The 15219-nt window shown below is 41.2% G+C and overlaps 1 protein-coding gene across 2 annotated transcripts; it reads right to left on the reverse strand.

Annotated features, from left to right (window-relative positions):
• Positions 1–2711: 2711 nt before the first annotated feature.
• dlst (dihydrolipoamide S-succinyltransferase) lies at positions 2712–15011 on the reverse strand. 2 transcript variants are annotated; one of them, XM_064327891.1, is made up of 16 exons: positions 14854–14976; positions 11999–12032; positions 11645–11687; positions 11343–11400; positions 8256–8317; positions 8057–8131; positions 7849–7904; positions 7602–7710; positions 7164–7337; positions 6902–6987; positions 6193–6290; positions 5017–5147; positions 4414–4487; positions 4121–4204; positions 3517–3684; positions 2712–3423 (listed from the first exon to the last, which is right to left on the reverse strand). In XM_064327891.1, exons 3-16 carry the CDS (start codon positions 11667–11669, stop codon positions 3289–3291), a joined length of 1335 nt encoding a protein of 444 aa, XP_064183961.1. In that variant the 5' UTR covers positions 11670–11687; positions 11999–12032; positions 14854–14976; the 3' UTR covers positions 2712–3288. The 2 variants fall into 2 exon arrangements, with proteins under 2 accessions (XP_064183961.1, XP_064183952.1); XM_064327882.1 differs by lacking the exon at positions 11343–11400 and having other exon boundaries at positions 14854–15011.
• Positions 15012–15219: the final 208 nt, after the last annotated feature.

Below are 15219 nucleotides of genomic sequence, written 5' to 3' on the forward strand. Positions count from 1 at the left end.
TTTTAAACTCAAAGGGTGGAAGTCATTGACGTCATACATGAATCATGGTGTAGATCCACTAGTTTCTTAAGTAAATCATAAAGGGCTGACACGTTCACTTCTGCTTCTCAGTTTACAAAATGCAGGAAGATGGGTGAAGACCCAGTCTCACAATTTTGTGTAAAATTTCACACTGGCAGGCACCCAACTGACCAAAGGCTCAGGTCACTTTCACACAATGAGACAGACTGGGTTTTTGCTGGGTGACACTACAGCTAAGTAGGTCTCACTCAGTCCTATTGTTGGCTGTAGTAGAAAAGAGAAAAATGTTCAACATTTAATTGGTTAAAGCCCTACTGTAATTGTTATGCCCCAAAACATCAGGCACCATAAACAATAAGTAGTTAGCTAAAGCTAACATAATCTTGGTAAACATTACTGGAACAGAGCGAAAGTGTGTTTAACCCTGTTGGATTTTGCCCACCCTTCCCCACCAATTATTTGGTATATGGGAATTTTTGTTAGTCATCCCTCTTTGTTAATTCCAAAGACCCATAAACAGAGAAGCACAACAGTGCCATTTTGGAAATCTCAAACTATATTAAGAAACTGGCTATAGAGGGCTCCTTGCTTGTCAAGGGACAATGCGATAATCCTTAAATGCATGGACGTGCATTGAAAAATAACAACTGATAAAGACCGATCAGAATTTCAACCTGTTGTATTTTACACCTGGGACATGCTATGCATGCAATGAGCCTGAAATAAACGACGCTATGGAGTTGCCGACAGGGTCAGGCCTTGGTTACAATTTAGCCTAAGGATGCTATTCATTTAGTCGTTTATTCGAGTTAGCCTCCACAATTAAAATCTGACCACAAACCGTTAAATGACATGTTGAAAGTACGAATAATTCCCATCATGTTCATAATATAGCCCATTTACACTAAACAGTGAGATTTAAACCGTGTTTTGATTTTGAAACCATTTGCTTGCTGTAGGCTACACGACGACCCCCGTTGTAGGCAACTATAGGCCCAGGTAGGCAGCACAAACCGAATGCTTCTGTTTCTCCTTAATCCACTTAGCCTGGCACTACTAATTTTGTCATTCGAGTGGAAGGAACATCACCTGCTATCAGTAAGCTACAAAAGTAGTCGGCAAGGATGCCCTTTACAAAAAAAAGGCAACACCCTTTCGTCTTTAAAACGAAACCGCGTTTTACGTCAATAGAGGTGATGAGACATTGGACCACAAAGGTTAATCTCCAAAACTCTGGATTTCAGATCGAAATCAGTTTTATGGAGAGACAGACAGCGACGGAATAATTTAGGGAAATGGTATCTGTGAAGTGGCAAACGAAAACAAATGGCTATCTTTCAAAAACTGTCCATTTCTATTATTTTACCTTTCATCTGCCTGATTACAAAGACTAAAAGGCAAATGACTGATTTCATATTCGCGTCTTGTGCCAGATTTTTAAGAAAATGCTTTCAAAAAACAAAAAACACGGATATCTGTGCACCTTGAAGCACGTACAGTGCATTAAAATACTCTCCATATCCCGCTAATGGAATCTTGAGTGGCTTTAAAGGTAAATAAATAAATAATTCCCTTGTATTATTGTTCCGTCTATTTATCCGTATTGGAGTCTCGTCCATTCTCATGGAAATCTAATGTTCTGAGTTTTTGTGTGCGTAATGAATTCCGTGTTTCCCCGAGAATAACATTATTTCGCTGTTTGCGTAGGCGCTGTCAGTGAAACAAAGATGCTTATTAGGAGCCATTGTGCTCCGCAATTATTAAAGTAAACGAAGTAGTAAAGGGTTCCCACTGCAGCTGCGTACACTTAACCTTGCATTATGGAAAGGTGAATGTATACCGTAGCAGCTCGAAGACTGGCGGAGTGAGTTAATTTAATTATTTTGAATCTTCACAAGAGCGACGTACGTCTCCGTTGGGTTTGAAGATACGCCTTCGGGACAACGTTTTGTACAGCTGTTGTTCTAAACATGTGCCGTTATCTTTGCGAATATGAACGAAGAATCAGTAATCCAAGACCACGCACCGAACGCTATACTCCGGCGGCTTTATTCTTAACTACGGTTATTTGCAACACTTCCTTGGCATAAGTGTCTTGTATACAGTTAGGCGGTTTAATCGAAAGGGAAATACTAATTACTTTCCAATACACACTTGCGAATATCTACATTAAAAAAAAAAAAAAAAAAACATCTTTACACCTGTCGTGTGAAGGTGATTAATGCAGTAGCTGCAGATGAACATCCCTCACACTTCCGCCCCTCTATATTTGATCAGTGAGCAAAAGGTTTAAGTTTAACTAAATAACCACATCCTCTCTAGACTTAAGATGGCTAGGCCATGGCTCTATGAAATATGGTGGGGTCGGTTTTGGTTTGGGCTGACTGTCATGAGAAATGTCACAAAGTAAATAAATTCATACCCTTCAGTCACACGCCTGGTCTCTGTACTTCATTTCCATAATCGCGCAACCAACTTTTTCACTCTATCAACAAGCTAAAATCAGTAGGTTGAATATTATATTACATCACAATTAATTATGGTGTGAATTCTGCCTTTTTAAACACTTGCATAAAGCAGTGAAAGTCTCCATTTATGTAGGAATGAACCGAAACATTTAATATTAAGTATAAAAACCTAAGAAAATAATGAAATAGTTTTGGATATGCATAAATACATACGTAACAAAATAGAATTCTCTTGCTTTTTAATGTTTTTAAAATCTTTTCTTAAATAGTTACATGTTTTTTGTACAGCACAGGCAGAATCTGTTCTCAGGGTGATCAATGAAGCAGATTTCTAACTTGTGTGAAAGATACTGTTGACGTTGCATCTTAAATACTAATTCCAACAATTAATGTTGTACCAAAGTATATAAAAAAAAGGCTGTGTAGCTTGACAATCTTATAAGTAGTGTGTGGGAATAACTTTCCTCATATGAACTGTTTGAACAGCGGATCATTTCCCCCAAACGAAATGATCTGAAAGTGTCTTCACACCAAGTAGGAACCTGGTCCACCGAAACCCTTGTCTGTTTCATACTGCACATTTGCAAGAAACTCTTTACCATTCAAACCCATGCAGAACTCCAAACCACCATTCTCACTTGTAAGTGAACCATGAAAACACTCACTTCTCTCCCTTTGTTTAACCAATATAATATATCAACTGCAGTAAGGAACATGGGGGGGGGGCAGGTATAACCATTGCTTTTTTTGTAAGGGGAGCAGTTTTTTTTTTTTTTTTAAATGGCCTCCATGCTACAGATCACATGTCCAGGAGCAGCACTCGTGGGTCCTCCACGGCAGCCTTGATCTTGCGCAGGAAGGTCACCGCCTCTCTGCCGTCGATCAGGCGGTGGTCGTACGTCAGGGCCACGTACATCATCGGCCGGATCTCCACCTGCGGGGTTCAGAAGCGACACGGGGGTCAACGTGCGGCTCCGTCGCGGGACCGCCACGCAGCGAAACCCCGCCGAAGCGCCCGCGCGCCCACCTTGCCGCCGATGGCCACCGGCCTGTCGAAGATCCCGTGCATGCCCAAGATGGCGGACTGAGGTGGGTTGATGATGGGCGTCCCGAACATGGACCCGAACACCCCGCCGTTGCTGATGGTGAAGGTCCCGCCGTCCATGTCCTCCACTGCCAGCTCATTTTTACGAGCCTGGATGTCACAATACATTACATTACAGGCATTTAGCGGATGGTCCTATCCAGAGCATTTACATTGTATCCAATTACAGTAAACAGCTGGATATATACTGAAGCAATGCAGGATAAGTACCTACACCAGGATATCGAACCTGTGACCTTTAGGTTACAAGGCTAACACCTTACCCATTATACTACACTGTCGAACAAAAAAAGACTTGGATGCACAAGAACAGCAATCACTATGTGCCAGGCAAATAAAGAACTTTTATTCAATAAGAGAGGAAGAGGAACCAATCAACATGGCACAGGAAGTGTGGCTTCCCAAGTTTGTTCTGTTGACTTTAAAGAACTACCAAGTTAAAATAACTTCCATTACATATCTGATTACATATCTGTATGAAATGCATATCCACAGACTTCGAACAGAGCCCAGAAGAAAGTGGTACCTTTTCTCCAAGCTCGTTGATGGTTTTCTCAATGTCAGCAAAGTTCATGTTCTCCACACCTCTGATCACCGGCACCACAAGTCCCTGGGAAAGTAAGACCCCTGGTTAGCTCAGCCTGCAGTATCTCTGTACTACAGCACCACAGGTGGGCTCCACTGTCAGGCCTGGCCATGGGCAGTGAACATCAACAAAAGTTTGGCTCTCAAATCCTGTTCGTCAATAACAAAACGACGAGGTTTGAGGCTTTGGTTACATTTTACGTTTTTCCTCAAAGCTATTGAAGAAACCTTTACCTTTGGCGTCGCCACGGCCACGCTAATGTCAACGTAATCCCTGTATACAATCTCTTTGGTTGTGTCATCAATGACTGCAAAGAAAAAGAAAAAAGATGATCTGCAACCAGGAAAACAGGACTTCCCCATTTCCCACACAAAGCAGCCAAATTGAGAAACAAAAGAGCTGGCAACAAATATTTACTTATGGGACGAATACTAAATACTGACAAGATTTGATTCTCTCACTGCATTTAATTGTCCAGAGGTTCTTATAATGGTAAATAATGTATACCAGAAAAAAATGTGCAAAACAAGCTGCAGGCGACAGACGACAGAGTCTTTTAGATACAGGGAGGCCAACCATGAATATAAAACAGCCTTGCCTGCTTTTTACTGTGGCTTGCTGAAACAGGTAAACAAAAAAAAAGAAAAAGAAAAAAAAAGGTGGGGTTCTGTGGCTTATGTAGAGGAAAGATACTAACAAGAAATCTTGATTCGTGACTGCAAGCCCAGATACAGCGCCTGGCCACAAACACTTGGTTAATGGCAAGACCGATTTGACGTTTGACGTTCTTCTTAAAAACCAATGAAACTTGGGTAATGGTAAAAATAACCCCTCACCAGCGTTCACAGAGGGCTGCTCAGTCAGAGCGTGGGCTGCGGCTTTGACAAAAGCAGACATGAAGCCCAGTTTGATGCCGTGCTTCTTCACGAAAGCGTCCTTGTGCAGCTTTCTCATTTCCTGGATGTTGCTGATAAGAGAAATTTGGGACACAATTAGAAAACCACCTGGGGTGATAAATTTGCAGGGAGGGGTTCTCACCTTAAATTACACTTTCATAACGCAACATTCTTTAGCTGACCCAGTGAAACGAGATGAACGATTATTATGTGGTTTCGTCGCCGCAACGGAAGATTTTCGGTAAAAGCAAAGACGGCCCATTAAACCCAAGTTATTGACCGCTGGCCGTTCCTGTGGAACCGGCGTTCATTCTTCCTTCGCGCGATAAAAACCGGCCCCCTTCCATTCCCTTTTTTTTTTAATTGTTTGTTTTCCTGCCTCTAACCTCGTTTAAACTCTAGGGTTACTCCGCTAACAGCATTACGGCCTCCCAAGACGCACGCTCTCCGAGAAAGGAGAGAAGAAGCGATAAAAATCTTCACTCTCGAAAACCCTCCAAATCTTATTGCCCCGTCATAAAAGCCTATTCCGTTTCAGGCTGCTTTTCCGCTCAGCGAGCCGGTCTCAGCGGACGCCGCAGACGCTCCAGCCCCCTAACCCGTCTCCTTCCCTAGTCTCCAGATTGCCGCGGTCCTTCGGAGTCTTCCTCCACCCCGTCGATGGGAATTTGATTACGACACGTAGCGGACCCCAAATAAAGGTAAGCCGACACCACTGTTTTCCCTCAAAAGAAATGCTCAAAGTGTCATCTTCTGCCTGGGAAAAAAACATTAACAGTAGCATTTCCCCCATAAATTAATAAAGCTTGTTTTACCAGGCTTATCTTTTGTTTTACCTACATTAGGACCAAATATTTACATTCCCCTGTTTAAGAAGGTCTAATGTTTCACAAAGCTCTTGGAATGAAATCCATAAACACTTGTGTAAATGCTGTATTGATTCTATTAATACCAAAGCTGAAATGTGCTTTTCAAGCCAATACAAAATTTTTTGCCATGAATGATGTGATGAAAAATTCGAAATGAGGAATAAATCATTACACGCATACACGTGCGCACACAAGCACAAGTGTGCAAAATTTGACAGTGACAACTGTATTTGACAAGGTGTCCCACCTCATGTCAACCTCATTGAAAGTGGTTAGCATGGCGCAGGTACTCTGCGCCTCCTTCAGCCTCTGAGCGATTCTCAGTCTCATACGGTTCATCTTCACCTGCCATGTTAAACAGGACAAACCAAATCAGTCAAACCCCCCACTCCTCAAAGGTAACCTGCCCTACAGAAGAAGCTGTTGTTGCTTTCAACACTGCTACTGCTTCTGCAGGTGTTGTGTGTGAGCAGGTGTGAAATCCACAGACTGCACAGAATGCAACCTGCTTTCAGAAATTCCGCCAACACATACAACTGAATTAAACACTCTTCCACAGCAAGCTGAGCAGAAATAACAGGAAGTTTAAAAATTAACCCCAGGAAGTGCAGCCACGACCCTTTAAAACCAAGAAAGTATTTGGTAAATTTGAGGCCCTGCTCCAGTTACTGATCAGTTTCTAAAACATAACAGCAGTACAGAAGAAAAAAAACTTGAACATTCACCACAGAGAGAGAGAGAGAGAGAGAGAGAGAGAGAGAGAAAAAACAAACTTCCCGCACATGAAGTTACTGATGCAGCGGACACTAATAATAAAAGCAGAACTTCTCAATACTGATTCATAGCTGCAGCCCTGAAGTGTCAGCACGTAAACAGGTGAAGAGTGCTGTGGAAGGGGCACATGCTCTGCGGTGCCCCTGTGGTGTGCGTGAGGGAGGCGCTTGGTCGGCCCTTACCCTGTGCTCTGACCTGGCCCCTTTTGCTGCCGCATCAGTGTGGGCAGCCGGGGCAGCTGGGGCTGTGGTGGGCTTGACTGCAGAGACTGTGAACCGACACAGACGGCAGCGTTAGCGTGCGGAAGCGTTAGCGCGCGTCCGTCGCTATGCGGCGCGTTCACTAGCAATGCTAAACGTTCGCTCCGTCGCTATGCGGCGCGTTCACTAGCAATGCTAAACGTTCGCTCCCTGCAGGCGAGCGCTAAGGGCGGGACGGACTGACCGGGTTTGGCGTCCGCGGCTTGTCCCGGGACGGGTGGCACAGGGGGCAAGCTGGTGGGGATGGGACCCGCGGCAGCGGGCGGGGGCGGAGGTGGCGGGGGGGCTGCTGCCTCTGCAGGGGCCTCCGCTTTGGGAGCTTCAGGGGGCGGAGCATCAGCAGCTTTGGCAGCACCAGCTGAGGAGCGGAAATTCAGCGAAGTGTTAGGCAATCGGTAATACAGCGATAGCAGCACAAATTACAGCCTTCCGTTTTTAGAACTTTAAAGGACTACTCAGTAATTTCAGTTGCTAATAAAACTGGCTTACAATGAGCAAAAAGACAAAGATATGGTACTAGAGTATAGAATTATTCTCCTAATAAAATATTATTAGCATAAATGCTAATAATAAAAACAATGACAAAGATCCTCCTGATAAGCACCTCAAAGGGAACACTCACCTCCTTTCCGGAGTTTGAAGAGGGGGGTTCCCCCCTCCACCTTCCCTCCGTCCGGTACCAGGAGGGCCTCGATCACGCCGGCGGCAGGCGAGGGCACTTGTACAGAGGTCTGCGGGGGCGGGTCACACCAATGTAACAACACAGTAATGCGACACCATAGGGTATGTAACCACTTAGAACCGCACACAGCAGCCAAAATGGACACACGCACTACGAGCTTTCATGTAGGACGCGAGGGGTGCTATACCTTATCGGTCTCAATTTCGCATACCACCTCATCCTCAGCGACCGTGTCCCCAACAGCTACAAGAAAAGAGGGTCATGCACTGATCAGCTGCTAGAACGGTCGTATTCGTTCTCTGCTGAGGGGTGAGCACGGTTCAGAACAACTGCAAAAAGCACAAAGGCAAAGGCAAGAGGGCGGGAGGTGGGAAAGACCAAAACCGAAGGCGTACCTTTCTCCCACCTCACGTCCCCCTCTGTGACGGACTCGGCGAACGCTGGCGTGTTCACTGTGACAACTTCATCCCCTATTGAGAGAAAGAAGGGAGCGAGACGCAATATGGATGTTCAGAAAGAACGACGATGCCCTTCCATCAGTGCACAGAAAAAATAAAAATAAATTCAGAGGAAGCGAAAGCACTGATTACATACTGCAGACTGAAGAGGTCCTGAAGTATCTGATTTGGAAGACACTGGACCTGGCGTTGCAGTTTCTGAAAGTCACAGTAAAAATCGTCTCTTCAGCAATGCTTGTGCACACACTAGGTTATGTATAGTTATACTATTTTAGTAATATTTAATCTCCAGAATACGTTTCTAATCAGAGGAGCTGGAGAGAAGCACCACCGATACCATACAGCCTACATGTGCCACATGCAACTGAATGGCATAGTTGAAATTAGTGAGGTGCAAGCTATTGACTAATTGACCTCGCTTGTGGACCATGTTCTCCTTCACAACAGCTCCAATCCTTCTTGGAATGCTGTCAAAATTCGAAACAGTGCATAGTGGATAATTTTTCGAGAAAAGTTTCAAGATGAAGAAGCTGGAAATCTACTTCACACTCTGTGCTCCAACACTTCCCATAAAAAATCTGATGATGTTTGATGATTGTGGAGGCAATGGAAGCCATCTGACTGTTCATGAAACCTTCACTGAATGTATCAGTGTGTGGGGTGGCCATTATCACCTTGGAATATGGGGATATCACGAGGGAACAGTGTTTGCAACGCACCTGGTCTTGTAAAATGGCTTCATGTTCTGGGCCGTTATATGCAGAGCAATCATCCTAACAATGACTCCCAAGAGGCAGCTGCCCGTACCATTACAGATCCAGTATGTCTAACAGCTGGGAACTGACACTTAAAGGCTTCCTTTGGCTTTCTCCAAACATAAAACCGTTCAGATATTGGAGAAAGATTAAAAAGACTCATCAGACCATATTACTTTTTCCATTGCTCAGGGGTCCAGGTTTTGTGCTCCTGACACCAATCAATCAATCAATCAACGTTTAATTATTTCTTGGAAGACATTAAGGGAACAATCCCCCATTTAGAATGGTGCAGAGATTAAAGAATACATTAAAACAAAACCAAAAAATATAAACACAATTTTAAAATAAAATAGTAAAAATAATAATAAAATAATATTAATAATATGAATAAGAAATATTTATGAAATACATTAAATACAATTCACAAAAGGGTCATTATTAAAAAAACAATTACACTCAAATACAAAAAGGTAAAAATGAGATACAGTCAAGTTTCAATTCCTTATGCAATAAATTCAAGCCAACGCAACTTTGAGGAAGCCAAAAAACCAGACAGTCTTGGGGACGTGTGTAATAGTATCTCTCAAGACTAAAAGTGACGTGAGGTAAGAGGGACATTTGTGAAGGAGGGCCTTATAAAACAACAGATACTTACAGAGAAAGCCACCCACCCTTTTTTTTATACAGGACACAGTGATGGGTGCCACAATTGCCACCAGTAATAAATCTGCTGAATGGTATAAAGCATCTAGGGGTCATAGAGGAGTAAAAGCTGCACGTCTATAAATTACTTCCCCATAATCAAGGACTGAAGGAAAAGTGGACTTACTTCTGATAAACACGTGGAAGTAAGTTCTGTTCCTATATAAGAAGCCATGTTTCAGCCACAGCAATTTTTTTTAACCAGATTACTGATGCGGAACTTCATTTATCCAAATAGCCAATTATTTATAACGGCGGACTCTTTCAATAGGAGGAGTACCATTTAGAGTGGATATCTGGAGATCACTATGATCAACTTTTTGGTTTTGGTAAACAGCATAAAATTAGTTTTAATACTATTTAAAACAAGTTTAAGATCTTTAAGTGCTGTTTGCAAAGCAACAAAAGCATGCAGTGGATATTCAACAGCCAAAGGGATAGAGTGAGAGAAGTAATACAGAACTCTATCATTTGCATAAAGATGAAAATTACAGCCATTCAAAAATTGAACATCATTGATGTAAATGAATGAGGAACAGGACTGGTGAACAGGACTGGACCCAGTATTGATCCTTGAGGAACACCTTTTGACAAATGTAAAAAATCACACTGTACATCACCAACTTTAACACACCAAAATCTGTCCAAAAGGTAATTATGGAACCAAATGCAGGCAGCAGAGTCTAAAACAATCTGTGTAATAACAGGCGATGGTCTACTGTGTCAAAGACCTTAGAAAGTCAACAAAAAGTGCAGCACAATGAAGCTTCCTATCTAAGGAAGACGCAATATAATTTAAGACTGAGGATGTGGCAGTGATGTTGCTATGCTTCCCCCTGAACCCAGACTGATAGAAGCTAAGCATAGAGTGGCTCCACATGAAATGATTTAACCTGGACATTAACAAGAGACCCCAGAAATTCAGCCAGGTAGGGCAATTTGGAAATTTGGCAACAGTCCAGCTCTCTTCAGTCTTGTACACCTAACAGGCTATGGGACAGTTGTCCCAAATACCCAGGCAAACACCTTTTGCAATGATTTTCTCAGGTTTACCAGATAAAATTATGTCTATAGAAGTAGATTTTGATTTCTTTTTTATTTTATTTTTTAGATCTGGTAAAGTTAGTTCCATGATAAACTTGGTTAAATTAAGATCACCACAGAATTCCTTAAAATCATCTGAAGCATTTGTGAACCAGTCTATATTAAGATCACCCAAAATGATCTCTTCAAATTCAAAATAAGGAGACATTAGGTTATAAATTAGTGTATTAGCCTTAGACAAACCATTTCTAAATGGTAGCCCTGCCATAAATACCAGCTTTATGAACCTCAGAACGCAATTTATTAACCCAAGGCCTGATACTTACTTTGAAATGTTAGGGCAATGGTTAGGGAAATTACATTATTTTGGCTGTCAAATCCACAAGAAAGATTTATGAGAGACAGACTTATATAATTTGTCACTAAAACACAGAGAACCAAATTCCTTATAATTGTATGTCATATGCCACTTCGTGGAATTAATTAAACCCCAAAAAGACCTGGACAACATTATTTTATGCACAAATACATGAGTAACAACTCCAGTAGTATTAAATTTTTTTTTTTTTTTTTGTGTGTGTTCAGAATTCATTAGGGAATAGAACGCTGACAGTACCCAGTGTAACTTTGTGGAACTAGCCCTCAAAAATTGTCCTGTTACTTCAAAGCAAATAACACACTGGAGGATATGTTCTAAGTAACATAACTCAAATGCTCACTTTCTGCAATTCAGGAACATGATCTTGCCTCCACCAGTTAGGTATGCTTTCCTTAAGACTAATGAATGAAATAACCAGATGTCAGACTCATATAGACTACAGGACATTAAGTGGCCATCAATTCCATACTCCATACTGTTTTTCTTTTTTCAGACCACATGACAAGTGTGTGTTCACAAATGTCTTTCAAAAATGTAATAATAATAATGCAAAATAAATCAATAAATCAATAATACAAGAACAAACAAAATTATACAAGACAAGTAGATTTAGGCAAATATTGAGAAAAAGATGCCACTTACGGATGGCTGTTCTTGTAAGCAACATGAACGCAGGCAGAAAGACCTTCAAAGGAGTGAAAAAAACATTAAGAGTCCAGCAACAATGGCTCATTACTGAAGCAGAGCTATCTGAAGAGCGTACTGCACCGCGTACTGTATTCAAGTGGCTCATTGTGACATGTAGCCTCCTTAACCTCTCAAAGGCCCTTTATGTCCTCAGTGTGCTTCAGAAATATTATCATCTTCTGGACAATGATTCACCATGATGATTTAGGGAGATATTTACCAAGAACAGGAGGCTCTAAAATGTCACCACAAACCTGAATCCACTAGCGCAGTCAAAAGTATTAAACACGTAAATTGACTTAAACTCACCTGATACGGCCCTTCGCCCCAACACGTTGTTACCCTGTTAAAATGAAGTGACATATTAATTTTCGAAAACAATTTTTGAATATCTGAAGAACACATTTTAGTTAACGCGCTCATATATCCATAAATGCCCATCCATTCTCACTACTGATGGTATGACATAATTCACAACTTACAATTGCATAATTCCATAACCTTTGTTCCCAAAAACTACTCAATCACATTTAAATGCTTACAGGCATAATGTGTACTCAGAAATTCAAAAAGGAAACTAAAAGATTTAAAATCTACACAAAGCTGCAACTACATTACTCATGACGTGGAAATAATTCACTCCACTGGCACAGATCAAGAAGAACAATGTCTTTAAGGACATTAATCCAAGTGACGCAAGAATGTGCAAGAGGCATCAAGGCAGTGTTTCAATGCAACTCTGTACTTGTCTTATTTTAACCAAAGAGTGGCAATTACTTTACCAATTTAAGATTATTGAGGTAGTACCAATGGGATAATTGTTTGAGAAGGGGCCTGACAAAGAGGCTAATGCGGCCTCTAGCTGAGGACTGAAGTACCATCCAAGAAAAAGTGATGGCCCCAACGATAACATATGGTTTGTACTGGTATTGGCAGATAATTGCACAAAAAGAAAAGACAGAACATACATGCACCACAGATGTTCAGCTGATGATGCAAGTTAATTGTAAGGCTTATAAAATGTAAAGCTCATAAAGTAACCTTATCACAATTGCTTGAATCGTTTAAATCAGTCAAAATCACAAAATCACAAGAAAAGCTACACAGAGACTAACTCAAGACTTATGCTTCCTGTTTAATAAAAGGTAAGATGATGAAACATTTTGTTATACAAATATTTTCCTTCATAACCTGATATCTATGCTTCTTGAATCAGTGTGAAATGTGGTTTCAGTTTATATTTGTTTCATAATTTAAAACACACTGAGGCACTGGTATTGGGTCAATACAGCTAGACAAAGATCAGTTATTGAAATCAGTCCCTGAATTTCTGTATTGTGCATAACCACTACAGATCAATCACAAGAATGCACTAGACAAGAATCTACAGAGCCATTCTCAGACTATTTTTAAATCAGTGCAGCTGTCATGTTAACTTACACCTCACTACCTTTCAGAGAATCTGTATTTGAGCATTTCTTCATCCTCACTTTCAAAATGCTATGCGTGTTTGTATATTTTCAAGTTCTTTAAAGTCCCAAGTACAAAATAATGAGGTGGTAAAACTTGACTTGTAGCTTTTCAGTTAATCATTAAAAGTTACAGACCTGAACCTAAGCAAGAAAAACTTAAATATTTATCACAAGGCCTTACATCATCATCATGTAACAGTTTCATTTTCTAAATATATAGATGTAGATATAGCTGCAGATATATAGAATAGATGTACTACCCATGCGGCTCCAAGGAACCTATGTGACTGGGATTAGGGTACACAATGACAGGGTGACTTTGTCCAAGGGGTGACACACGCATGCAGTAGTGCGTATTCCAGACTACAAACTTTAAGGCCAGGAGAAATTTACTGTATTGTGAATGTGGTGGAGTGCAATTTATCAGAATGCGTCAAAATGAACAACTGTACATAGGAAATGCCGTCAATGTACGCACTTGAATGCAGTAATGAAGACAATGTGCTTAGACTTCGACTTGTGGGTTTTTACCTTAAGGGCACAATGTATTAGGACGTGCAATGGAAAGTTTACAGCGGCGCTGTTCTCTTGATCAAAGTGCTTAGTTCTAACCACTGAAAAAAACAAACAAATAACCTACCACAAGATGTGCGGCACTATGAATAGAGTATATCATGAGAATGCGTGGTATCTACAAAAGAAAATCGTGAATTCGTATTTTCAATGAATATACGTTAGCTTCCCTTTGTATACTATGAAGTTTATTCAATCTTGATTTGACCAATAACTGCAGATGTGCCAAATGTCAAAAGAAACCAACACGTTTAAGCGATTGTTACCTTATACAATACTGTTACTTTATACAATATAGACCTTCAATAAGACCTGCACTTGTCAATGGTGTGTAAAATACCTTCCATTATTGAACAATGAAAACAGTACGGCTTGGTCACTTCATATTGTCATTATTCATGGGTATACAGGCCTTAACAGGTGGCGCATAATACGCGTCCCTGCTAAATTTTTTACAAATTCAAAACTTCGCTACATTCTTTGTTTTTTTTCATGTAGTTGGCGACTTGGAATTCTGTTCTTGCAAGGTAGGGGAGAGTAACGATAAAACATGTAATAACACTAAAACAGCTAAATATATGTGGATACGACAAACGACTCTGTAGCCCGTATGAGCATTTCTAACAACGAGGACTAATACATGTACATTTACAAACGACAGTTTGCAGACGGTGAAATGACCTTACTATAGTTGGCTAACGTAGCTAGCTACTTAGCCGCAATCTTTACTTGGCTAGCTAGCTAGCACGATTTGGCCGACTCCGTAACTTTAGACTAGCCTACAATTTCCACCAAGCATGCAAGCAGCTAAAGCGCACAGAGCTAATCTACACAGAGCTACACCAAGGCGATCGCTAAACATGAATTTTAATTCTCGGCTCTTAGCTACCAGCTATCAATGTTTTATGGGAAACTAGCTAGGTAGCTGGCTAAAGTTAACGTTAACCGCAATTCTGCTAGATGAGAACAGGGTGGGTGTCACTCTGTCCTTGGCATCAAAACGTCTTGAGTTGTGGTGAGGCCTACTGGCGGCCTAGTAACAGTTGGCTAGCTAGATAGCAATCCCCTGTAATACCGGTACTTATTACAAAAGTGCATTTTAATAGTCATGTCGAATACCTGGGTGAGAGCAGAGAGCGAGCGCCCAAGAGTCCGGGTGAAACACCGGGAGTGGGACAGCATAGCGGCTAAGGTGACGGCTCCTGCAGAAGCGCCAGTTAACCAGAGACCGACACCTCAACTGTGACTCGGACAGAACCGGAAGCGGAATATAGGCCGAACCAAATGGACAGGGGATTCGAGGGACATACCAAATAATTTCACAGTTTTTTTTTTTTTTTTTGAATCCGGAGAGATAACTTAGTGAAACTAAGTTTTTACAGTGCCATCACTCGGATATAAAATATCCAAAAGAACGGTTTGTAATAATAATAATAATAATAATAATAATAAAAACGCGTCCATAACTGATGTTAAAACTCGTTT

Source organism: Anguilla rostrata, chromosome 1 (genome assembly GCF_018555375.3).
Source record: "Anguilla rostrata isolate EN2019 chromosome 1, ASM1855537v3, whole genome shotgun sequence".
Taxonomy (NCBI): Eukaryota; Metazoa; Chordata; class Actinopteri; order Anguilliformes; family Anguillidae; genus Anguilla; species Anguilla rostrata.

What these genes read in the sequence shown, in the direction of transcription:
- dlst (XM_064327882.1), bottom strand. Translation starts at nt 14,916, where the DNA reads ATGCTGTCCCACTCCCGGTGTTTCACCCGGACTCTTGGGCGCTCGCTC. An exon ending in CTTCAAACTCCGGAAAGGAG is followed by an intron (nt 7,338 to 7,601) that starts GTGAGTGTTCCC and finishes TCCGCTCCTCAG; the next exon opens with CTGGTGCTGCCAAAGCTGCT. An exon ending in GGGCCAGGTCAGAGCACAGG is followed by an intron (nt 6,291 to 6,901) that starts GTAAGGGCCGAC and finishes TTAACATGGCAG; the next exon opens with GTGAAGATGAACCGTATGAG.